Source organism: Aquarana catesbeiana, linkage group LG09 (genome assembly GCF_042186555.1).
Source record: "Aquarana catesbeiana isolate 2022-GZ linkage group LG09, ASM4218655v1, whole genome shotgun sequence".
NCBI classification, from domain to species: Eukaryota; Metazoa; Chordata; class Amphibia; order Anura; family Ranidae; genus Aquarana; species Aquarana catesbeiana.
In genome coordinates this window covers 227,164,892-227,192,363 of record NC_133332.1, presented here as the reverse complement: position 1 = coordinate 227,192,363, position 27,472 = coordinate 227,164,892, and the positions used below count along the sequence as shown (strand labels likewise).

At 42.9% G+C, this 27,472-nt stretch overlaps 1 protein-coding gene across 1 annotated transcript in view; it reads right to left on the bottom strand.

Annotated features, from left to right (window-relative positions):
- Nucleotides 1-1,785: 1,785 nt before the first annotated feature.
- LOC141108348 (properdin-like) overlaps nt 1,786-27,472 on the bottom strand; it is a 63,810-nt gene continuing 38,123 nt past the window's right edge. The window contains exons 5-10 of the mRNA XM_073599884.1: nt 25,060-25,254; nt 21,482-21,655; nt 13,635-13,826; nt 6,794-6,902; nt 4,042-4,183; nt 1,786-2,238 (exon numbers count right to left, since the gene is read on the bottom strand). Of these exons, the coding sequence (XP_073455985.1) occupies nt 4,045-4,183; nt 6,794-6,902; nt 13,635-13,826; nt 21,482-21,655; nt 25,060-25,254 (809 nt within the window). The 3' untranslated portion in view covers nt 1,786-2,238; nt 4,042-4,044. The remainder of the gene's footprint in view (nt 2,239-4,041; nt 4,184-6,793; nt 6,903-13,634; nt 13,827-21,481; nt 21,656-25,059; nt 25,255-27,472) is intronic.

Here is a 27,472-nt window from a genome sequence, read left to right as displayed (position 1 = left end):
CAGAAAGCTCAGCAGGCTTCGCACATACCCAGTAGGGAACCAGCTGTGAAGCTGAAAGGCTTCACTGCCTGTTTCCCTTACAATGAATGGCGGCAACAGTGCCCGACAGCCAATCCGAAAATCGGCTGGGGTGCCGACATCGCAGGAACCCTAGACAGGTAAATGTCCTAATATTAAAAGTCAGCAGGTACAGTATTTGTAGTTGTTGACTTTTAATTATTTCACGGGGGGGTAGGGTGGCGGTTGGAACTCCTCTTTAATGAGTTTGCATTGATTGCAGCATGCATGGAACACTTTGCACATGCTGAAATTAATGCAAACTCATTAAACAGTCCACATTCAGTGAAAGTTCATATACTGCAAAATTTGCAGTACGTGAACTATCACTGAATGTAGACTGTTTAATGAGTTTGTAGCCCGGATCACTTTATCGCAATATCATGATCTGTTAATAATTTAATCCATATTGAACACAAATGTAAAATTATAAAAGTAATAGTAACTTATTATTTTTACCTGCTGTCCTGGCCGCCGCCTGGGGGTTTCCTCCTCCTCCTCCTCCAGAGTAGGCAGAGCTTTAGGCTCCGCTTCCGCCAGTCACATTACATACAGTCGTTCTGGCTATTCACCGGTGTGACAGACCTAGCCAGAACAGAGGCTGTTGGAGAGGACTGTATGCAAGCCTGTTGCCTTTTGATTATGGGCCCTGGATTTTCAATGGAACAATACTCTTTGTGAGGTGAATGAGAAATCCAGGCTGAACTGTACTAATCGGACTCAGTCGTGTATATATGTATATATTGTATGGGGACTCCTTACTGTAGATTTGTGTCCCTGAAGAGGGAGGGGGGATTCCTCCAGCAGCCCCCTGCTGATAAGACTGATTCATTCTGTTGGGACACATCCTGTGAGGAGATGCTGGTGTCATCAATTCCAACTACCTGTGTTTATGTTAATTGAATGAGCTGATGACATTGTCCTCTATACAATGTAGGAGACGGGACGACTCCTATTGGAGCTGCTATTGTGAGAAATGTCCTGTGATAATTAACTCAGTCTGGGCAATAGGTCATGTCTCAGTCACCTAGGCTGTGTAAAGGATTAGTTAATTAGCTCATGTCAATTATGTTAATTAGGTTACAGTTCTATTGTTAGAGGAGGTTCCAACGGCATATAAAGTCTTGTAATTTTGATTCTAAATACAGTGAGTTCTTGGTAGCAACAAGCAAGTGTCGCCTTGTTTTGTGCTCAGAGAGGTTGGGATATCTGTATACAGACTGGGAGGAAGTGGTATATGACGGAAGCACTCAAGCGGAGTGTGGGACGTTCCATGACAACCGGCCGCTCTATTGGGGCGTCAGTCTCTCATACTGCCCATAATATTTACAAGTGCCACACTACAGCAAACCGGCTTCCGGAGGCTGTATTTTTGCACAGGCGGCCATGGGAGCCGGGACTCTGGAAGACAGGTCGGGTGGGTGCAGCCCCTCCCCCCCCCCCCCCCCCAAAGAGCCACCCTAGGCCTGGGCCTTGTCGGCTGAGGCCAAGATACAGCACTGTCTTTGACACAGCCAGTCAGGCTCCACCTAAAACTAACAATATCACTTTTGGGTAGACCAACTCTTACATGATTGAGAAAATTTTAAATGTACAGTAAATACGCTCAGAAAAAACACACCACTGCCGCTCAACCCATACAGCAAAAACCTCTGTGTAAGTTTGTGGTGCTCAGCAGGCTCCTGCCAGCCAAAACTTAATTAAAAAAAAATAGAGCAACACCCACACTTGAGACATGAAGAGATGCTTTATTCAATCAATACAGGATAAGAGTTACATGTCCGCCTCCACTCTCACGTGTTTCAGCCCTGTGTGGGCCTTAATCATAGCAATCAGAGGACGCTAATCAGATCCTTTTGAAGAGTCTCTTTATAGAAAAATATGTTGGAGGTAAAAGCATGTGAAAAAGGTAGACTTTGGCTTTTAAACAGCCCTTAGCGAGTTTGCTAACAAAAGTGTGCACATACAAAGGTTTGGATTAGTCAAGAACAGAATAAAGGGTAGATGTTTAATCTGTGGAGCGAAAGATACAGCACAGTCATTCAGACATATAGTAGTTCTATTTATTGGAGTATCATAAACCTCAGATCCAATTTTTTTGTTTCCTGCTTTTTACTGAAAAGGACCACCATTTCCTCTTGGTGCTTTACAGTCACCTTCAACCAGCCACAAAGAAAAAGCCTGAAAGATAATGATATATGATTAGTAATATTTATTAGTAAAGGAACAAGCTGTATGAGTGAACTATCAAAACTGGGCAATTCGAAATGAGCACGTGATTAAAAACATGAATGCTCACCTGTCTATTGTGCCACCTAATTTTTTTAGTTTTGGATTATTAAAGCTGGTTTAATTTTTTTTTTTTGCCATCGGGGACATAACTTACCTGTAATGAAATGAAGTGTGTCTGCAATATAGTGAAGAAACCTTCCAGCGCTGATCTTCTGGCACTACTGGGGTTAAGATAAGTTGCTGCAAGCTTGAAAGAAGTGCGCAAATTGCCACTTGCCCACTCCTTCTGCCCACCTCCTCCATTCATAGAACTTATAGTATTTTTCCCAGTATACAAAACATTCTTTGATTGGAGGAGGCAGATCCTGTCATTTTTATACACACATCCTATATTCAATAAATGCTTTGCTGTATAACAGAAAAAAAAAAGTTTCAGCTTTTAGAATACCATGTTATAACTTTCTTTTGTTACACCTTTTTTTGTGCTCTGCAAGTGAAGGTTTGCCTATTCTGGCTGCATAAAAAAATTAGCTGACGCTGCGCTTGCATAGAAAGCATGTGAGTGACAGCTCCAGAGAGCTGAAGCCACCAAAGTTCCTATGAAAAATACTGACTCTCTGATAGTTGGTATTTGTATGTGTCTCGGTGCACCACCCCTGCCTCCATGTGGCAATGCTTGGCCATAGGATGATCAATCACCAAACACTACATTGTAGAATGGAGATAGGGTGTACATAATAATAATAAAAAATTTTCAAAGATTCCAATTTGATTGACTTGATTTTGGATGTAAAGATGCAATCATTTTTACTTACATATGCAAGTCTGTCTTCGCACAGACTTCTATAGCATACTGGGAGAGACCCAAGACCTTCACACTCTGGAGTAGTTTGGTGCCTGTGTGGTTTTAGGGTTGGTAGAGAATTTCCTTCAAAAAACACAAGACAGAGGCACCCAGAAAACATGATTTACTCACACCATAGAGCATTTTGCCCAGCTCATACCAGAATTGTGATATACCATTCCACCTTTCCTTGGCCAGCTGCCACCATGTAACATGTTGTTGGTGTCCCAAGTCTTTTGAGTTTCTTTAATATAATATATCGATAAAGTGTTTTTCTGAGAAACATCATCCTGCTATGGGTGCCTCTGCTAAGTGTCTTTTTTTTGGGAGGGAGATAATTCCCAACACTCCTAAAGATTAATTGTGGCACCTGCTGGTGCATTTTGTGCAAACCTTACTTTTTGCTTAAATTTTTCTCAGCTGGTATAGGTCTAGTTTGGGAAGGGAGAGAATATACGGTATGGCAATCCATAACTTGCCAGCAAGAACACTGCACAATTGATGGAGACCGTTTTTCTTTTCCCCAACAAGCTTCCAGGTTATTAGGTTTTACAAAGTAATGGGAAAGACAATGAGGGAGCCAGGGCTTACCAGAAGTAGTTTGTGCCTACGTGCCCCCGTTCCTTCAGGATGGATCCTGTGCACTTGAGTTGCAGAGTGTCCCTCATTCTATAGGATGGAAATTTGTTCTGAACCCCCATGTCCCACGAAATATTCTGCCCAGCAGGAGGCAGCACTCAAACTGCCGCAGTAGGTGGGCAACAGAAGGCCATGTCATTTCATCCTATCATGGGTCCTCTCCTCACACTTTTTCTGAGATTATGAGTGCCAAAGCTGGCTGTCCCTATGGGTAGTCCACCTGCTTTCGAGTGCTGAGAATTTATAAGAAGTGCAGTTATGGATCTCACCATTTATGTACAGGTAGGAAGGTTCTTGCACTCCACCCTCTCCTCCAGTCTCTTTGTTTCACCATCGATTGAGTTACATGATACTCTGGGAGTTCCTGAAAAGACGACTTCAGTTATTGCTATGGCTCCTTCCACTTGTTTTCTAGAGAAAAAAAAAGTTTGACAAGAATTCAATAAAGCAGCGGAGAGCTAAGATGATGTGCAAAAGTGCAGCCAATAGGCCAAGTGTAAGCATCTTCTGAAAATTGGAGGTGGACATACGACACTGGGAGCTGTGACAATGCCTCTGCTATGTAATTCATATGATCAGGCTTTAGAATGCAAGATTATTGGTCATATGCATTATTGTAATCATTTATACAGCACCGACAAGTTACATAGTACTTTACATACTGAACATTCATATTAGTCATTGCCCTCAAGGAGCTTACAATCTAAGGTTCTTATCACACATGCATCATCACACATCCATCATCACATACATGCACACATACTCGGGTCAATTAAGACAGAAGCAAACTATCCTACCAGCATACCTTTGGCGTGTGGAAAAAAACACAAGTACTCAGAGGAGACCCACGCAATCACAGATAGAACATGCAAACTGCATGCAGATAAAGTTCTGCCAAGATTCAAACCAAGGACCCCAGTGCTACAAGGAAATAGTGCTAACCACTAAGCCACTGTGCTGCCCATATTGAAATCCTGTTAAGTTTGATAGACAACCAGCAGACATTCCATTAGATCTCCATATTGGAGGTTTAAAGCAAACCTCTCGCAAGGCAAACAAGGGGGTTTTAGGACTGGCCTCCTTTGTAAAATGCTGTTTGCTTGGCTGTCTCTGGCTTCAGAACTTCTTGAGTCACTGACCCAGAGCAAGAAGGCAGCCAGGGAAATCAGGGAGCAGATATGACTTGTTTACATGTTCCAGTTCAAGAATTCTAAAAGTGTTAAGCCAGGAGGGTGGCATGTCAGCAAAGCCAGTGGTATTTTCAGAAGTCAACCCCCATACTTCTCCCATGATAGGTTCTTGTTAATGCGCTCCATTTTTCAGAGCCACTGGGCTTACTTTTGCATGATAGGAAGAAAAAATATTTCAAAGATGTTAGCAAACATTATTCCAGAATTCTATTTCTCTTAGGAAAACACATCTTTTGTTATTATGGGCAGCTAAAACCTTTAAAAAAGAGAATCAAATGGGGGTTCTACATGAGGGATTCATTAGTTCTGTGTTTGAAAATTACATTTCCCATGACTCCTATGTGCTTTTAGGCTGTCAGGGCTGTGTATAATGCAACCTGTATGTAAATGCTGAATGATAAAAAATATTTTATTTCATAGGTGGTTACAATATAATCAAATACAGTGTAGATGTATAGCAGTTCACAAAGCCTGCATTTAGTTTGATCCCATTTTCTCTCAGTTTTTATTACACAGCTTGTCATTCAGGATAACATAGCACTTCTATGACTGTTTCCCTCACTGATGTATACTGGCCATACATTGCTGAATCAGGCAAAATTTGAGCTGAACCATCTGACTTGGCATATTTCAATTGAGGAATTGAAGGAACTAGAAGAAAATGTTAGTGGCCGCATCCAATCAGATACATGGCTAAGGTATTGCCTTGCATACCTCCCAACTTTTTGAGATGGGAATGAGGGACACCTCTCAGCAAAAGTATGAAGGCATAGGACACACCCCTTGCCATGCCCCCTTAAAGGAGAATTGTACCAAAAAAACAAGATTAGTTAAACCCACAAGTGCTTTTTATACCACTACTATTGCTTTTATATTGGCTTTTGGAATTTACAAATGCAGCAATTTAGAAATCAGATGAAAGGTTTAGCGCTGGAAAGCACTTTTTGATAGATAAAAGTGCATTTTATATACAACTATATAGATCAGGCCAAAATGAGGGACAAATGAGGAGGAATGAGGGACAGAGGGACATTGCTTCAAATCAGGGACAGTCCCTCGAAATCAGGGACAGTTGGGAGCTATGGGCTTGTATTACAGCTGAATGACCTTGATACTAACCCCCCACCCAACTATATTTCCCTTACCCCAAAACTAACAACTTGAAACCATTGCGGGATTAAAAAATGCCATAGCAGCCATTTTATTCAAAATACAAATATATACAAATTACAACCTTTACAAATCCCATTTTCATTATGAAAATGTATAACAAATATTCCTGAATAATGACTGAAATATTTTGGTCTAGGGTCTTAGAAGGCACATTTATTTTACTAACCGGCTATATTCACCACCATTCCATTTCAAGGCCCTCAGCCGCAACTGCACCAACTCAAGGACAATTTAGCTCTCCATTCCTTGATACAGCCATATACGCATTGGCACCTTACTGCCTTAGCTTGATGTATAATGGCCATACGTTGCTGAATCAGGCAAAATTTGAGCTATGGTTAGCACTGTCAGTACCATCTGGCTTGGCAAGTTTCAATTGAGGAATCGAAGGAACCAGAAGAAAATGTCAGCTGAATAGTGGACACATCCTAAAAGATACGGTAACTGTTGCAATTGTTTAAACACACTAGCTGATAGTGGAGATCTCACGCCAAACACCAGAGATGGTGAAATCTATGGTTAGAAGTGGAGATAGTTTACAAAGACAAGTCTTGTTTTTCAGACTGCTTTACAGATAGCAAACCATTTAGCGCACAAAACACTTTAGAAGAGGTAAATGAATAGATAACAAATGAGACATGCCCTTTTATTGACTTACGGGTAATCTGGATATACTCCCAAACAATCCCTATGTCTTGTTCTTTCAGCCCATCCACATGGAGAGGAGCAAAGTCCCCAAGAAGACCATTCAGACCAAGTGCCATTTACTGAAACAAAGAACAAACACTTTCACTGTCAGATTTGGAAACCTCTTTATGTGTAGCCTTGCCTCAATTGTTCCTGTGGAGTCTGATTGGGGAAATCGTCAATCAGTCAGCAAACTCTGTAAAAGAGGAGGAGGTTTGGGACTTTATATGAGGCACGGGTTAGTGCCTCCATCCCTATTCGAGTACATATCAAGGGAAATTGGGACTTTATATGAAGCAGAGGTGTGGGTAAAAGACTATTTTTATTTGTAACATAATTGCGGCAAAAGGGTAACTTCATATATATGCATAAATGGGATGTGCACAGAATATAACATATTTGATGGAAAATACATATCAATGTATACAAATAATGGGTGGTAAGATATTGCACATAACATAATGGCATGGCCTACAGTTGCCAAGAGTGGCATGCCTGATAACTGCATCTGTGACCACATGATAAAAAGGTTAAAACATGATTAATCATAAGAGTATGGCATCAAGATTGGCTTATAGCTCAACGCGTTTCGTGAATACGTTCACTCATCAGGAGAAGATGTGATAAATGCCTGTAGAATATACAAATTAATAAACCAACTCTGATAAGAGAAGGGTATATATAAAGGATGTTTCAATATGAATGATTAGCCAAACGCACTTACCAAGGCGAACAGTGACAGCAGCATGTGGCAACTTGGGACAGGGTGCGCAGGAGGTACAGACCTCGCCACGGGAGCTGACGCGGCATGTACACAGGTGGCAGCTATCAGGTGGTATGGGGAAGTGCACAGGTGCGTGGATGGTGTCCATCGGGCATGCCACTCTTGGCAACTGTAGGCCATGCCATTATCTTATGTGCAATATCTTACCACCTAGGTTTGTATACATTGATATGTATTTTCCATCAAATATGTTATATTCTGTGCACATCCCATTTATGTATATATATGAAATTACCTTTTTGCCGCAATTATGTTACAAATAAAAATAGTCTTTTACCCAAACCTCCGCATTCCAACTGCTTCATATAAAGTCCCAATTTCCCTTAATATGTATCAGTCAGCAAACTTGTCTCTATTGTCTTCCCCCTCCTCTTTATATTGGCACAATATGCAGGCTAACATGATAACAATCTGCTCAGCGCTGTATCCTGGCCTAGGCCAACAAGGCCCAGGCCTAGGGCAGCACTTTGCAGGGGGGCAGCACGGAAAGAGTCCCTGCCGGCTTGCATTGTTAGTGTAGAGCCAGTCTTATGGGGCGGACTGGGCTGAGAGGCAAATAAGTCTAGCGCCCCCATAAAGTGGCCGCACTGCTTCCGGTGGCCGGCATTCCGCAACTGTGGGGGGGTGCCACTTCTAATTTTGACTGTCCTATCATCTTGGACCACAAACCTTCCTCACTATGCTATATGTTTTCTGCTGCACCATTGGCATGGTTATATCTTCTTAGTCCTCTCCATAAAATTATCAGAAATTTGTGCTTAAAGTAGAACTATAGGCAACACTTTATTTTTTTCATTTTGGATAGAGTAAGGGAGGGTTATAGCCCCTGTCAGTTTATTTTTACCATCCTTGTCCCATTGCAGAGATTTCCCTTCCTGCCCCATAGCCAAACAGGAAATTAGAGGAAATATATGCAAATTAAGGGAATCCATTGCCCCCCCAGGCCCTCAGAACTAGTGTCCCTACTCAAAAATTTCAGGGCGGGTCTTAAACAGCAAGGGGTGTGACCTTGACAGGAAGGGGTGGATCATATTTAAATTAGAGGGTGCACGAGTTTAGTCAGGCCTAGGGCAGCACAAAACTTAAATACATTACTGAATCTGCTTGCTTCATATGGAGATCATTCAATGGCTGGATAGTGCACACATGAACTAAAGACTCTAGCAAGCATTAGGCCTAATTAAACATATCAGTTATCTAAAATGGCCTAGCAATTTACAGAATTTTAGATTTTCAATAAAAAAATGCCTACAGACTGGAAAGCCTAACCGTGGCCTACCATTCCAAAAAAAAAACAAAAAAACATGTACAGCATGTGCTGAATTACTTAAAGAGGAAGTAAACCCTCGTAGGTTTTTCTTCCTTTCTTCTTCCTTGCAAAGTAAAGGCATAATGTGCTAGTATGCATCGCATACTAGCACATAATGTGACACTTACCTGCAAACAAAGCCCACTTCGTCCTCGCTGCAGGCTACATCGATCTTTGCCCGTCTTCCTTCCGAGGATGCAGACTCTGGCTCTGTGACTAGCCGGAACCGCGTGACGTCTCTCCCGTGGGAGCCTTCAGAGCGCATGCACCAATGACATCATCGGTGCAGTAAACAGTAAATATCTCCTGAACAGCGCACGTTTAGGAGATATTTACAGTACCTATAGGTAACCCTTATTATAGGCTTACCTATAGGTGCAACTTCCCCATGGAGGTTTACAACCTCTTTAAAGGATAAGTTCACCTTTTTAAAAATAATAATAAATGCACATCTTTTTGCAGGTAAAAAAATGTGCATTTATTATCTTTTTTTAATTGGGTGCCTGGAAAGCATTGCACCCATGATCAGCAGATCGTGAGTGCTATGCAGGGCTCTTGCAGGCTCTGTGTGTAAGCTGTTTCGGCGTACTAGCAGTTACACATTAGCAGGAAGCATCCATGAACTATCACACGCTCAACAGCGCCATGATGGTTTATCGAGAACTACAAGCCGACAGCTGCAAAAGGCTGCCAGATCTTGTAATTTTCCATTCTCAGGCCGGCCGTGTTCTCTGCAGATTCTTTCAGAGAGCAGGGGGAGAAAATCTCCCTTCCCTGCCCATGACATGGGGGAGCTGAGGAGGTGCGGGGGCCGGTGGATTTGTAACATGTTACACCCTGAATAAAGATGTAACATGTTACAAAAAGTTAAACTTATACTTTAATTACAAGTGCATCTGCACTGGCAGTTTTCTCTTATGCCGCGTACACACGGTCGGAATTTCCGTCAGAAAAAGTCTGATGGGAGCTTTTCATCGTATATTCCGACCGTGTGTATGCCCCATCGGACTTTTTCAGTTGAAAATTCAGACGGAATTAGATAGAGAACATGTTCTATATTTTTCCGACGGAACAAATTACTCGGCTGTTCCGACGAGATTAGCAGAAGAAGCCCAAAGGGTGGCGCACTGGCTATTGAACTTCCTTTTTCTAGTGCCGTCGTACGTGTTGTACATCACCGCGTTCTTGGTGGTCAGAATTTGGTGTGACCGTGTGTATGCGAGGCAGCTTGAGCGGAATTCCATCGGAAAAACCTTCAGTTTATTCCGACGGCAAAACCGGTCATGTGTACAGGGCAATATTCACCTGCAAAGTCCCACAAATTAAAGTGATTCTAAATGATCACCTTGTAAAACAAACCCATTCAGTTTAAAATAGAAATGAAAGGCAAAACATTTTTGTATAGAGTTAAGAAAAAAAACATTATAAATACCTTTTTCCCTTTTTCATAAGTGATCACATTCCCTCTGTTCTCAGCTGCATAAGAGCTGGGGGGAGGAGAAGCAACAGCACACTGATCTTCCCAATGAATGGCTGTGCAGTGGGGTCAGGATAAGTCTGATCAGTGGAGGAGAGGCTGAGTTCCCAGTATAGCTAGAGAACTTACCACGGTGTGCTCTCCTGTTTAGAGTGGTCAGTTTTTAATAGGAAAGCAAGGAGACAGGCAGGAACACCAGGGATTTTACACAAAGGAAGCAATACAAAGAAGAGAATACTTTCTCATACAAGCACATGGTACAGCAGGCACATATCAGGAATATGAAGTGTTGGGGTAACAAATGCTTTAAAGTGATTGTAAAGTCTTGTTTTTTTTCCTATAAAAATAACAAATGTTATATTTACCCGCTCTGTTGCAGTGGATTTGCACAGAGCAGCCCAGATCCTTCTCTTCTTGGGTCCCTCTTCACTGCTCCTGGCCCCTCCCTTCTATTCAGTGCCCCCACAGTAAGCAGCTTGCTATGGGGGCACCTAAGCCGAGTCACAGCTCCCTGTGTCCATTCAGACATGGACCCCTGACCCGGCTCCACCCCCTCTCTCCCCTGATTGGCTAGCTGACTCTGATTTACAGCAGCGGCAGCCTCAATCAAGAGGGAGAATCTCAGATGGCTGAGACACTCGTGGACATCGCTGGACAGAGAGGGACCTCAGATAAGTACTAGGGGGGATGCTACACACCAACGGCTTTTTATCGTAATGCATAGAATGCATTAAGATAAAAAACCTTATGTCTTTACAACCCCTTTAAACCTGCCAGCCAAGCCCATCTAATGCCAATTTCATGAGATGGGGTGGCAGTGATGCTGCACTGCTCCTCAGTTCACAGCAGAGTTGCCACCCTCACATAAGCTGTGCTTGCTGTGTTTCATTGAGAGAATGTTGTAGGGGGCATGGCTATCAGCATTGTCCTCACTACTGATTGACAATAGTAACCTACATGTCGGCTTAATGGAAGCTGGTTTGACTCAGCAGGTTTTGAACCTCACTTACACAATCCTATGTTAAATGTAAATAATATTAGTTTTGGGGGCACTTTTATTTATTTTAAAGCTTATTTAACCTATGTTTTATAGATAATTAAAATATTATTATTTTTTTCTAATTCTATATTAATGCAGTAGAACATAACATGCCATAGTCAATGAAATCCATTAATAGACAACAATACAACCATATCTGGGAATCAATGGATATCAACGAAATAACAATCAGGGTTCCTGTACAGCAATATAAGGTATCCGTAAACTATTGGCAGTAGCCTCTACAACAAGTATATGCTGTGACATAACCTGTAGTGTGGTGGAAGACCATTATAGAAATTTAGTTGTCGTGTACATACTGGGAAAAAAGAAATAGAAAAAACACAAACTAGCAGGAAACCAAACCACTATAAAGAGGGGAGCAAGAAGTGGACGTTACACGATATACGGCTCTTAGCCCCATCCTTGCAGTAACAGCACCTAATGATCAGCGCATACCGAGATAAAATATTATTAAAGAAAATGTTGCTTCTATTTTACAAATAAACCTTTATTACACAGTGGGGGTTATTTACCCCCAGGCAAATCCACTTTGTACTACAAGTGCAAACTACAAGTGCAAAGTGCACTTGAAATTGCACTGAAAGTGCACTTGGAAATGCAGTCGCTGTAGATCTGAGGGGGACATGCAAGGAAAATAAAAAACAGCATTTTAGCTTACACATGATTGGATGATAAAATCAGCAGAGCTTCCTCTCATTTCAGATCTACCCCTCAGATTTACCGCAACTGCACTTCCAAGTGCACTTTCAGTGCAATTTCAAGTGTACTTTGCACTTGTAGTGCAAAGTGGATTTGCCTGGGGGTAAATAACCCCCAGTATCTCCATGAAGCTCAATAGGCAAGCAAGCTGTGATGAGAAGAAAGCCCAACATTGCTTGCATGCTTTCAACAGCATGTGTGAACAGTGTCCTCCGGGGGAAGCTGTTGCATACAGCTCCACATGCAGGCAGCAAGTGGTAAACATGAAATATTCCTGTGTAATATTTTGTATTTACCTAATTATAGAGAATTTTAAAAAATAAAACTCTCTTTTTTAGCATTTAACATAATAAATAAAGACAAAGTGTGAAAACATGATAGATTCCCTTTAAAGTAAACCTGAACTTTAAACTGCACTGTAATAAAAACTTGGTATTCCCAGGTGTGGGGCACACTCCTCCTGCTTCCTACAATTTAGTGCTCAGACATGACTTGTCTAGCCTGAATGTTGTCCTATTAGGGGTCTGCTTATTCCTAAGCGAATACTGATTTTCAGACATTTTCACAGTAAAGGTAAAAGCAGGCACTGTAGTATGCAGTACATAGCCTGAGGTTTTGTTTATGAAGCCGTAGACAAACCAGGAAAATGACTGGCATCTGGTTGAAACATGACTAGGGTGCTTTGTTCTCCTAACTACTGGACTACCACTCCACCACTAACCTTTTCTTAAGAAAAAAACTCATGAAACCCAAGATGGAGTTTAATGGCTATAGCAGCCTTTTGTTAACACAATTAAAAATAACATATAAACATAGGAACCTAAAAACCTGTGCAACATATGAACATCCAGAACAGTCTGGCAAATAGGAATCACAAGGTCCTTGTGGCCATCTTCTTCTAGTACCTGCGTAACCAAATGTTTAGGCCTCCAGTCGAAACAAAGACTGACCTGGAGACAAACAACTACTAGCAGATACCACCAACCATAATGATGGGAGCCATACTGAGGACGGGTCCCAACCATAATAACGGGAGCTGTACGAAGGACAGGTCCCTACAAATGTACATATTTTTCCATAATCAAACTCATAAAAAAGAACCTTGTACCCTGCCGGCTGGCATGACAATGCCACCAGATCCCCATCCCACCTCAGACCAAAAATCACTGAACACAGTAAGAGCGGGAGGACAGTCAGTTGTCTCAAGCACGCTCTTCTCTGACTGAAGACTTGAGACCCTCCTACAGATCACCTTTCTGCAGCCCTACTTGCTACCGCCCACCCCACCAATCATGTAAGTGCTATTTAATAATGCTTTAAACTGCCCAGCAACAGCTTCCCCATACCAAACCTCTTTTAACCCTGTCATGGCGGCCCTGCGTTTATTCTTTTTCTTTTCTAAGTCCGGGCCTTTCTTATTTTTTGTTTTACATCTGGTTAGGGACAGATCATTGTGATGCATAAATCATAAGGTACTTACACCTGCAGTTATCAATATCATAGCAAGTGCGACTTTGCCTGTAGTCCCCTTCACACCACTTCCCATCTGGACTCGTACCATCACACTTCCTCTTTCTCACTTGCGTTCCCACTCTGGGCCTGCATCTAATCAGGTCATTTGCCAGACGAGAACATTTCGACCAACTTTCCCACTCTGTCCACTGTCCATCAACTGCAGGAGAAAAAAGAAGTGGGAAACCACATGGATTGCAGTGAAACCTCTATAAGTATTCAAAGAGAGAGAATACACAGAAGAACAAAGTCACTATACTTTTCTTTAAAATCTGTATTTACTGGTAAATATTAATATGGATACAAACAGGATTGCTCATGTAGCGCTGGTAGATTTGCGATCTACCATCTAATAGGTAAATTTAGTAAGTTGCTCGTTAGGGGAAGTTAGATTTGCCTCTGTTCCAGCTTGGATGACGTTGCATGTGTTTCCATACTGGGCCGGTTGGTGTCGTTGTTGCTATCGGCTAGTGTTGGTAAGGCAACGTGTCAAAGCATATGGATGCTCTTCTGTCCCGGAGACAACTCGCTGGAGGTGGTCCTCCGAGTTGCATTCTGGGAGAGGGTATGTATGGGACAGACGCCATGTTTTAGGGGTTCGTTTTACAGCCACCTGCTGCGGCACATGGGTGGGCCCAGAAGCTTGTCTGGGGCCTTCCACAGCAGCTGAGGAATGGTCCTGAGCTATCTAGCTGTCCAGAGTGAAGAAGCTGGACAACCGAGGAGATCCCAGGGGAGGACCCATCATGGAAGGATCACGCAGAGTGCTGGTCTGGAGAGGGGCCCGGTGACTCGGTTGGAGGACGTATCCTAAAGTAACTTTACAGCATAGTGTTGCCGGGTTTGGCTTAAAGGTTCAAGCACTGTGACTGACATTCACCACAAAACCAATACATCCTGTGGCAGAGGATCGTACGGGTTTATCCCAAACAAGTCTGTGGCAGAGACTTTTGTTCGTGCTACGTGCTGGGTGCTGGGCAAGTGAGAGAGGCCTATCCAGGCGAGCGAAGAGTGTGTCCCACGAGGGGAGCGCATTCTATTGTAATATTCAACTCTAAAGGACATTTGTCAAGAATCCTACAGAGAGGTATTTGAGCTTTCCCTGAGGTTTTCCCTTCTGCCTCTTTCCTGCTACTTCCTTCGTTTATGGTTCAATAAAGCATTGAAAACGTACTCAAGTGTTGGTGCTTGTATCGTCCGGAAGTAAACTCAACGGAACCCCTAGACCCGGTACCGGTGAAACAGAGGGTAGGAGAGTGAAGGTAACAAGCCCGCTTAAAACAGCAGCTCCACAGAGAGTTATTGCTACACTCATATTCCCAGCTTAGTTTCTACGCTCAGTATCAATTCTTTCTTATTATAATGCAATCTAACCTTAAACGCTGCGGAAAACAGTAAAACACTAAATTGTAAATTCTGACACTGGTCACTGGGTATCATTGAGTACAGGAGGAGTTGGTATTTAGAGCAGAGGATCCTGGCAAGGAAAAGGTGAGTATGCAAACAAAGGTTTATGCCGCGTACACACGAGCGGACTTTACGGCAGACTTTGTCCGGCGTACTTTTCGATGGACTTTACGACGGACTTTCCGAATGAACTGACTTGCCTACACCTATCAACCAAAGTCCGACGGATTTGTACGTGATGACGTACGACCGGATTAAAACAAGGAAGTTCATAGCCAGGAGCCAATAGCTGCCCTAGCGTCGTTTTTTGTCCGTCAGATTAGCATACAGACGAGTGGACTTTTTCGACCGGACTCGAGTCCATCGGACAGATTTGAAACATGTTTCATTTCTAGGTCCCTCAAACTTTTGAGAAAAAAAAGTCAGCTGGAGCCCACACACGATCGAATTGTCCGACGGACTCAGGTTCGCCGGACCAAGTATGCCGTAAAGTCCGGTCGTGTGTACGCGGCATTACATTTACATAAAGGTGAATTAGTGTTAAAGTTAAACAGAAGTTAATGGGGGGATGTGAGTGTTGGATTTACATATGGGGCAGTGTTAAGTTAACAGGGAAGGTTAGCATTAGGGCCTGTGTTGACGGGCTCCTGGCTTGTGTAGATGAAATCAGTTTGACATCAATGAAAAAAAGCCTGTCCACTCAGGCCCTTTGGGAATGTTAGTGTCATTGTTACATTGAGGGATAGTGTTGGGGCTACTGTGAGGGACAGAGTAAGGGTTACTGTAAGGGTAAGTATGAAGGTTAATGTTAGGTTACAGGGAGGACTGATGTTTAGGTTACAGGTAGAATCAGTATAGATATTACATAGAGAGTTAGTAATCAGATTACAGAAAGGGTTAGTGAGAGGGTTAATGTTAGTGTAGCCAGGTGCTTATGGGGCAACTATAAAGATAATGTGATGCGGCTGCTCCTATGCAGGACTCCTATGCTGTTTTTCAATGCCATTCAACATCCATCAAGCAGAGGGAGCCAGTGGGCGTAAAGGACTTGAGAGACTTTCATGCAGGCTGCACTGAAGTGTGGAAAATGTATCTTGCATAAGAGTAAATGGAGTGATGGACTACAACTTCCAGAAATAGACTCTTAACAGGAGCAGTTTTAATCCAGGGCTTTAGCGAAATAAACTTTCTCTTGCTGCCAGGAGACCAGAGTGTGGACACATCTGTTCCAGTTTGCCCACAAACCTGCTACAATCTGAGGACCCGTGTTGTAGAATAATTATATTAATTTGGCTTTATAATCAAGATCTGTATTTATGCAGTCTGATTTCCCTTCTCACTCAGCTCAGCATAAGACGAATCTTGAAATAGCTAGGTGTGTGAACACCATTTTTGTACCAGTTGTTCTCCATGTCCAGAGTTTATGACCAAACATAGGCGTGTGCAAGGGGTGTGCCAGGTGTGCCTGGGCACACCCTAATCCTGCAGTTGGCAACCCATCCATTGTGGGCAGGTGACAGGTAAGCCGCGATCCTTACTTGCTGACCCCCAGAACCTGGACAGGATAGGCGGCTGGAGTGGAAATTAAGGGACCGATCTGTATTTTCTTCTGCAGCAGCTGAAAGTAGGCTTTTCCTCCTCTTCCTCTCACCGATATTCAGATGCCACAGGAGGAAAATACAGGGGTTTGGTACCAATGTATGCCACCCCTCTTGTCCCAGTTCCTTTTCTTTCTGCTGCCCAGGTCCCCCTGTGTGCTCACCTGCTCCCCCATTGTTTTAGGATGACGAGTGGGGAAGAGGCCGGTTAATATGTCCCAAAGGCATATGTGTTGGAGCTTTGAGGTGCACACCCTGATACAATAGGCTGCGCACACCGATGTGACTAAAGGTCAGTAGGTCAGTGGTTTCACAGATAAGAATACACTCAGAGTATTTGTCATAGTCTTCAACAAAATATTTGAAGAGATCTTTTAAAAGTAAAAACATATATTATCTATAATATAGTTTGTTATTTGATATAGTTAGTTAATTAGTTAGCTAGATTGAGTTTGTGTGAAATAATATATATTTATATATATTCAGTTATAGGTTATTATGCATTTGTAAGTTTTGGTACAGAATTGCATTTCAGTAGCTTAAAGTATATCCGTTACAAGAATTTGGCCATTTAGAAAGGACATTCACCTTGAGTTTTTATAGGAATCTATTGTGTGTTGCTGTCAATCAAAGAAGCTTAAGAGATGTGTCAGCTGTTGGCAAAGAGAATATTTAGAATAATCACGAATATGATCATTTCATTTTTAGTTCTAGCTATATATGGTTATGGCTGTAGTTTGCTGACTAGTAGATTTGAAATCGTATAAAAAAACAGTGTGACACTAGGCTAGACACACTTCATATGTCCTTCACACACACACACAGAAGGACTTCACTACTTTTTCACACACACAAAGAAGGGCACTTTCAGACACACGCATCCTTATACTGAAGAAGACATTTTGTTTACTTTAAGCCTATACACAGCCTACCTCACAAACAGCTGCTATAGCAGACACCTTCTCTTGAGCTTTCTTGATACAAGTTTTTGTTCCTATTATTTTTTTGTTTTACTACATCAAGCTGTAAGAAGATTTTAACTTTGTATATATTTTCAAGTTGTTGCCAAGTGTGACCAAATAAACTCACACTTTGTTTTAAGACAGCCTGGCGAATGAACTTTTGAAGAAAACACCGAAGACACTGTTGACATAACACGTGTCTGTGATAAGAGAAGCTTTCTTTACATTTTACACGTGTGCTGAGACCTCAGACATCTAGGTGCAGAGCTGCTATGGTCGCTGACAGCTAAGGACCTGGATTGAGGTCTGCTTTATTGGTGGGACTGGCAAGAGGCCACTGCTGGTGAGAGGCCACTGAGACTATAGAGAGAAGGTTCATCTGGCTTCTAACACTGCATGCAGAGTTTGGAGGGACTGTACTCATGTGCAATACCTTAAAGAATGGGCCCCACTGTTAGTAGCCTGAAGGTTTAGAGCTAAGAACTGCCTACCAACTAGCTGTTTTGCAGAGACTTTGTCATAATCATTCACAGCCAGAGGTACCTCTTAAGAGATATACAGTAAGGACTTACCATTGGGCCTGACTGGGCTCAAGCCCATGGTCCCCACCCAAAAGGGGGCCCCTGCGGGCCCCAGCTGAGTGTACTCGGCTATACTCGGCTGGTTCCGCTCACAGTTAGGCCTAGTCCCGCCCTATGATGGACATAACACAGGGACTGGGCGTGACTGTGAGCGGAGCTAGCCGAGTACACTCGGCTATGTATGTATATCGGCAGCGCTCGGCTCCGCTCACAGTCATTGAGTCATTGTCCCACCATTGGACCTGTGTTATGTCCATCATAGGGCGGGACTGGGCAGAACTGTGAGAGGAGCTGGGAAAAGCCGACAGGAGCCGAGATACACAGGACCAGCTCTGTGTATCTCGGCGGCACCATATTTAAACTGCATTTAAACTGCAGTGACACTGACATGTCACTGCAGTTTAACTGCAGCCTGGGCAAGGCTACAAATGACACGGACAAGGCTGCAGATGGACACTGATAAGGCTGCAGATGGAGGCTGCAAGGCTGCAAATGACACTGACAAGGCTGCAAGGCTGTAAATGACACTGACAAGCTGCAATGTCACTGGGCAAGGCTGCAAATGACACTGACAAGGCTGCAAGGCTGCAAATGACACTGACAAGGCTGCAATGTCACTGGGCAAAGCTGTAAATGACACTGATAAGGCTGCAAGGCTGCAAATGACACTGATAAGGCTGCAAGGCTGCAATGTCACTGGGCAAGGCTGCAAATAACACTGGACAAGCATGCAGATGGCCGCTGTGCAAGGCTGCATTGATGAGCATTTAAATGTAAGTCTTTTTTCCTTAAATAGTTTTTTCTTAAACGTCCTTAAACTCTTATCTTGAGGTTTGCTGATTGGTTATTGGCAGTTACGTAGTGCCTCGTTTACTGCCATTGAGAAAACCTGTCTGCATTAGACAGTGATGTAATGGCGGACAAACGGTATCAGAGTGGCGCACTTAAAAGAAAACTAAAGGTTTAAAGTAATGTATAGAAGGTAGGGCCCGAAAGTGACTCAAGCCCAGGGGCCCCCACCACCCTAAGTCCTGCCCTGTATACAGTTATCCATATAGAGTGCACGCTAAAGTGGTTATCAACTATTGGTTGCAGAGGAGTTACTGTGGGATTAATCATTATTGCTAATACTGTTTGCTACTGATACTGTTTATTGCTGGGTTAACTTTGCTCTATTGGTACAGTACTCTGTTCTAAGCTGCTATAACTTAGTAGTTGTACATTATTTAGCTTACTGTGAGCCAACTGATTCTTCTACCTACTCATTTATGTATGTATTGCCATCTACCATAATCTGTGACAATATATTCACTTTACTTCTAGTTGATCAGTCTGCTGCTTATTCCCTGGCGTTACAGCTTAGTTGTATGCAGGGTGTTTATATTTGTGCTCTTATAAGTTTTTGTGATAATCTTCACCTAGCCAGGTGTGTCAAAGGGAGTCAAGCCCAAAGAACCGAGAACCCAATATACCAAGCAATTCCTATGGGGGTAGTGCTACATTAGGTTACTGGAGGGGTTAGTGTTAAATGTACAGGGAGGGCTAGTGTTGGGATTTCACAGAGGGTTATTGTGAAGGTTACAGGCAAGGTTGGTGCTAGGGTAACACAGAGGGTTCTGAGAGGGTTACCAGGAAGGTTATTGTTAGGGTTTTAGGGAGGGTTAATTTGAGGTTCACAGGGAAAATTACTGTTACGAAGATAGTAAGGGTTAGCATTATAGTTACAAGGAAGGTCAGTGTGTGAAGGTTAAAGATAGAGTTAGCTTGAAAGTTAAATGGAGGAATGGTGTTAGGGCTACACAGAGGGTTAGTAAGAGGGTAACAGGGTGGTTTAGTAACAAAGTTACAGGAGGGGTTAGTGTTAGGATTACAGGAAGGGTCAATGTTAGGGTTACAGATAGGGCTAGTGTAATGCTGCGTGCACACGGTCGGATTTTCCATCAGGAAATGTTGGATGTGAGCTTGTGGTCGGAAAGTCCAACCATGTGTATGCTCCATCGAGCATTTGCTGTCGGACTTTCTGCCAACAAATGTTTGCTAGCAGGCTCTCAAATTTTCCGCCAACAAAACTTTATTGTCAGAAAGTCCAATCGTGTGTTCACAAGTTTGTCGCACAAAGGTTCACGCATGCTCGGAATCAAGCAGAAGGAGCCGCACTGGCTATTGAACTTCCTTTTTCTTGGCTTATTGTACATGCTATACGTCACTGCGTTCCCACGTTCGTAATTGTTGGCCAACATTTGTGTGACCGTGTGTATGGAAGACAAGTTTGAGCCAACAACCTTCGAACAAAAATCCATGGTTTTGTTTGCGGAAAGTCCGATCGTGTGTACGCGGCATTAGGGTTACAAATAGCGAACAATATTCGTATTGCATACGCTTCTGGAGTCGACTGAGAAGTAAGAGAGTGCTGCAACAACTACAAACTGGAAGCTGGTAACATCATCAAACAATATACTTGATGCCAGCACACCAGGGATCTTCAAATAATGTCCCATCCCAAAGATTTATTCAAGATTCTCACACCACAGAAGACAAATGCAACATTTTGGAGCCACGCAATGTCATGTGTGATATGTGATAAAGTAGGATTAGTGTGAGAGATACAAGCAGGGTTGTTTAAGGGATACACAGACAGTCAATGAAAGAGGTTGTTCGATAAGTTTGTTATCGCTGAGATTTTAAAACTACACAATAAGGTAGGGACACTTGCTTGTATAGTACTACCCCTGTAGGAGCCGCTAAAAAGTTGCCCAGGGTTCCTTTGCCCAACAGTTGCAAGCAAAGTTCTTGTAAAAGTGGTCAGTGGACTTGGCCTTGTAGTAGTAGCTAAAGGCACAAAAGTTTCTACTTTTGAGCAATTTGAGCAAAGTCCCTTAACAGAGAAATAAATGGACTGAGTCCTTCAGAACACCAGCTGTTGTCCCTTTTTCCACACACAGCTGACTCTAGCACCAGAGGGGTAGCAGCAGTCCACAATCTCTAGGGTCTCTCACACAGTCTGTACTCAGTCACAAATATCCTCAGATAATGATTGCCTCCAGCCAAAATCTTCCAGACACCTTTTATATAAGACAAAGCTTATTTAAAACGTATAGTTAAGGGAGGCCATAGTTCTACTTTAGGTTTCAGAGGGTGCACTGCTGAGATATGCAAGGATAACCCAATTCTCTAACACCATTTGCTCATTTAATCCAATTTATACACAATCTTTTATATTTTTTGTGGAGTAGAAACCTACAATATGTACATGAATTTTCTGCTTACCAGGACATGGCACTTTTGTGTTACAGATGGCGTTCCTTGTGTTGGAACCTTCACAATATCTTCCCCCATAACGAGGCGATGGGCTATCACAGGACCTCTTTTCTTTCACTCTTCCAACGGCACAGGTGACCGAACACTCTGAGTCTCTCCTCCAAGCTCCCCATTCTCCATCCACTGCAGAAATACTATATTTCAATAATAAGGTCTCGATGTAAAAAAAAAAAAAAGTGCCTAAAGGGAATGTGTCTGCCTTGTACCCTACCTAACATTTCTATTTCATTTCAAACTTGGAACTGTATGGCTGGAATATTGTTGGCTGAAGTGGGTACCATGCAGAGGTTTTCTTTCCGCTACATTTTTTAAGGCATAAGCCAAGGTTTACACATATGTGGTGCGGGAACACTTTTAAACCGCACATGTTCCTGAACCTGTAGGCATCAGCAGACAAAACGTGCTGCTTTTAAACAGACACATGGGGGTGCAATTACTTCTTAATGGCACCCCCACGCTTTGGAAACCACCGCCTGTTTTCCCATGTGGGAAAACACATAGCACTATGTGGTTTCCATGTGGTTCAAATGAATGGGCTGCTGTGACTGTGCAAATGCGGCTGTAGGGAAACTGCAATAATGTGAACCTAGCCTTAAAGAGATTCAGAAAATGAAAGAGGCACAGATAGTCCTTTTATAGCCCCCCCTCCCCCCCCCCCCCAACCAGCATCCCCACAAAAAAAGAGCCCTACGTCAGTGCTAGAGGATTCCCCAATATTTGCCTATTCAAAGTTGGGCTGACTCTCAAGGCTATCATTGTGCTTCCCCCATGTTTATGTCATAGGGATATGTCTGTCTCTAGGTACTGTAGGTCTCCTCTCAGTTGATTTCATGCTTTAATATATAGTATCATCTATTATCAAAGGTACCTTGATGTACCATTCAGCTTCCACATATTTTGACAAAAATACACAACTGTGTTTTTATTTTAAACTTCAACTCCATACATAATAAGCAACTGAAATAAATATACATGTGCTGCATTACTCGCCAAAGGATGTATATTTATGTGCAGGTAGTTTTGTTATCCTGACATTTCTACCAGACAGCCCAACCAGATCCTTGACCTCCAGCGCAGTGGCAGAAAAACTTGGTCAAGCACATCTCCCAGCCTGCTGATTGGACAAATAAGGATTAGCAGAAGAGGAATATCACCCCTTTGTTCAGTCTGCATTTATTCCTGTCAACATATTCAATGACAGCGCACATGCTCTGCAGCAGAGTTTGGTTGGTTGCTAGTGCTGCAGATTTGAAAACCTGAACCTTAGGAGGACCAATCAGATATACAGTATATTTATGTGAAGAGCATGTATGCTATGTAATATGCGGGACTTTTTTTCTCAGAGAATAGGTACAGGAACTCCTCCCTTCTGAGTCCCCCTGCTTGTCTCCGCCCCCTACCCACCTCCAAGCACCGTCCCTTGATTCCACCCCCTACCCACCTCCCAGTACTACCCCAAGTATCATTTGCTAAAAAATTTGTATGGAATTTGTTCTTGTCTAATAACAAGAAAAGCAGTACAATAGATGTGCTGGAGCCAGCAACACTAGACCCCACCCCAGTAATAGATCCTCCCTGGCAACAATAGATTCCCCTCCCACCAATAATAGACCCCACCCCAACAACAATAGGTCCTCCCAAGCAACAAAAAATTCCCCTCCCAGCAATAATAGACCCCATCCCAGCAACAATAGATCCCTCACACAACAATAGACTCCCCCAGCAAAAATGGACCCCACCCCAACAATAGGTTCCCCTCCCAGCAACAATAGATCCCTCACACAACAATAGACTCCCCCAGCAACAATGGTCCCCACCCCAGTAACAATAGTTCCCCCCAGCAACAATAGTTCCCCCCCAGCAACAATCATTCTCCACACAACAATAGACCCCCCCACACACAGAAACAATGCACCATCCACAACAAAATACCACCCTCAGCAACAAAAGTTCCACCCCTACAAGTACCATAAGAGACACCCCCCCCCCCCCCAGCAACAACAGACCCCCCACAAGCAATAATAGACCCTCACACAAATTTAGATCCCCACCAGTGACCATAAATCCCCCCAGCAGACCACATCAATAGACCCTCCAGCACACCCCTTGCTATTACATACATTGGGCGCTGGAGGTGCCGGAACTGCGTTCCCCCACGGTCCCGCTGAAAAAAAGCCCTGGTAATATGTAAGAATATTACTTACAAGTACGAATTACCTCTCACAGAGATCACAGTAATATTGACAGTGTTTAATGTCATTTTCTGTCCGTAAGGACAGCTCCATATTTGTTCAAGCATTGTCCAAGGTCAGCATCTACTTCCTAGATTGAGATTCCCGGTTAGAGATGACACAATTTTGTAAATCCCAGTTCCTGTGTAATGCTTTGTTGAATTGACAAAGGTCAAAAACAGATCAGTCTTTTACTGCAACCTCTCACCTGTTACAGTGTACAGTGTGAGTGATAAATGAGGGAGTGGACACTAAGGAAATGCATAAAAAAGTGTTGAACACCAGCGCCTAGGATGGTATACATTCTAAATTAATGGTGTGGGTGAGCCGCTGCTATCTATGCTATCCCCTCAGGTAGACCAATGTAAGTGAATAAAAATACTGACAGCACCTGCTCCACCTTAAACTGATGTATGGTACCACTTCTATTATGGTATAAGCTCTAGAAATATTACTGTATCAATCTATATTAAATATTAACACATGGTGACAATGGTAAAAACATAAACCAAAATTATATTGTGTACAAATAATACTATCATATGAAAATAATCAGTCATTTTTTTAAAGTGACAATTATAGTGTATAGAGTGATTTTTGTGCAAAACAAAGTCTGATTTCTGTACAATAAAGTGCTGTCATGCTCTGTTCCCGGGATGATATCTGTGCATCCATCAGAAAGACTGTAAACACTCCACACTCACCAGATATAATTGGCTCCCCTACCTTATAGTAAGGAAAGTCTGCTGGGCTTGTAGTTCTTTTTTTGGGGAGACCTATCCCACTGCGGTGTCCTCCGATGGCTCCCACTGGTACAGATTACCTCCAATGATGGCTCCAGAGTTCCAAAACTGGATTATACAGGTATGCAATGAATGGAGAGCAAGCTCCTTGTGGTGTAAAATCCTTTGGTGATTTATTCAATATACAGTAAGACATTTTACAAGATAAAAACAAATGGAAATTACTTGTGTAAAACTAAAGGTAAAAAAGGACAAAATGTCACTAATAAAAATGGCCTCTATAGATTAAGAGTAATGGTCGCATGCCGGTTACCTGGCGTGCGTTCCACTTTTTAGGCTGGAAGTGAAGCACAGGACTGCATGCATTTACCTGCCTGCAGAAAACTGAAGATCTCATCTCAGCCTAACAAAAATGTTTGAGTGGGAGCTCAAGGGGTGTTTATGAGAAATTATATTGTTGCTATATATGGCAGCATGTCAGGAGTTTATTATTTACACTTGTAGAGTTTCTTAACATTAACTTTAACAATTACAGGGTACTGCATAGTCTTACCTGCACAGAAGGGAAGGTTGTCACAGACACGATTCTCTCCAACATTTCCGTTACACTGGTTTCCAGGAGGGCTGTGAGATGGCTCTGGATTGTTGCATAGGCGAAAACGTTTCTGAATTGGCTGAGTTCCCAATTCGTTTTTACAAGTGGAGGAACATCCTTGCCAGGGGCCCCAATTCCCCCACTGACCATGAACTGTGTGAAGAATGAGGTGGTCAGTATAACCTACAAAACAGCTGAAATTTTTGATCAATCCGGTGTTCATTTGACCTTTTATCAAGCAATACTTACTTTTTTTTAATATATTCTTTATACCAATACTTAAAACCCAACTCAAACCCAAACATTTTTTCTAGTTTTGAATAGATTTGGGAAGGTTAGCACCCCTGTCAGATTTTAAATGTAATTTCTGTGCCTATTGGAAAGAGAGTTCTCCTCCTTTTCTTCTTTAACTGTATTGTCTAACATCTACCTAAATAGGAAATGAGGGGAAATGTCCCTCATGGGGACACAAACAGCGGTAAAATTCTGACAAGACTTTAATAGCCCAAGGCGGTTAAAAACATTTACAAGAAGAAATGGGTGTGAATATTAATCATATATTGTGAAACATCTAGAGGTGCTCCCTGAGTAATCCTATCAATGCATCTCCTAGCCAGCCTGCAGTGTGGAGCTGCATATCACCCTGTGGAACCCATCATGCTGCCAGAACCAGCGTGGAACGCAGTAGCTGGATGTGATGTCAGTGGGGCGGTGACGCATTTCAGAGCATGCACACTGGCTCTTTGATGAATGTGTACCAAAATTATCCAAATGTTTATTCACAAGTGGAAGAAGAAAAGAAGGGGAACCCAGCTGTTGAATCAATCAGTGATGCCACACAGCGTAGCATGTCTCTGCTTCTCTATTCCTATTCCAGCAGGTTCAAGTCAGAGTAGGGAGGCTTCCATCCAGCATCCAGGTCTCCTCACCACTAATAGAAAAACAGCCAACCTAGAGCGCCCTGTATCCCACTGTAGCACCCTCTAGCTAGTGAGCTAGGTGTAAATAGATTTAGTTGTTAGTGTAGAAAAATTGGCTTGGCTGAGAACCAGGCCTAGGTTGTGAATCTGGGTCAGGGTTTAGTGACTCAGGGGCTGGATGACTCATCCTGACAGCTCTTCTGGTGCCTCCCCCTGTTCTCTGGAACATTGGAGAATGTTCTAGACATAGTGGATGGAAGCTAGGAGAGGCTATTAGGAATATTTGTCAGGACCTCAGCCAATCCCCAGTGAAGGGGCTGGCAGGGGGCAGGCCTTCTCATAAAAAGGCATGATTCATGCCAGCAAAGGGCAGTCGGTGAAAGATGGAGATGGGGTGTTGAGAAGGCTGTCGGTGGCCCTTGAAGAGGCCCCCTAGTCAGGGGGCGGGGGGTGACCTCGGGCCTGGAGCTCAGGTACTGAAAGAATCCCCTAAAACACATGGAGGAAACGCTTGCTGAAGGCACGGGAGCATTGAGAGAGGACAGCGGGAACAGGACAGTGCATCCTGGAGATCTCCTGAGAGCCAGCCGGGTGGTGAGTATCAGTCTGGAGAACTCTGGAAAGTTAGCCTGGAGGGAAAGTGAGAGGGGCAGGTGCAGCCAGGTGGGCTGGCAGGGCCTGAAAAGGTGGTGCACCCAATCTGTGCCTGAAGGATAGGGACTGCGAGTCCCTGCCTGTAATGGGCTTTTGCTACATAATTACTACAGGGTGACATAGCTGGGTTCTACAAGCAAGTGTGTGCTGGAGGAAGAAGAGGAGCTGTATATAGAGACTGTATATAGGAAGAGTTGTCCCTGAAGTTTGTTCTGAAGTCAAGTGGGCATCCCATAACCTCCCATTCCTTTACAAGTAATATCCCTCAATAAAACAAAAATAAAATAATAATAAAAAAAATTATGTCACGGACTGCTCTCTGACTCTCTGAGTGCCTGTGGAAATTTGGTGCAGGGTGGGGGAATCCCAGTTACTTGTAGCTCCCAAGGGGTTGTGCTACACCACTATTGGTAAAATTCTGACAAAGCTTCTAAACTGTGGGGATTTTTTGCTGCCAATTGGGGAAATTTCCCTTCCCTTTCTGATCTGATGCCTGTAAAACATTAATCGGGAAAATGTTGCAATTTTTTTGCACACTTGTTAAAATCTGCATTTTTTGCTAGAAGTTACTTTAAACCTCCAAACATGTATATATTTTCTGAAAGCAGAGACCCTGGAGAATAAAACAGGAACAGTCATAATTTGTTTATGTTGCATGATATTTGCACAGCTATTTATCAACCACATATTTTCAGAAAAAAATACACTTAAACAAATTTTAGTGCAAATAAACATTATACCCATTTTTTTTGTACAAATACAAAAGATGGGGTTGCATTAAGTAACTACAAGTGCCC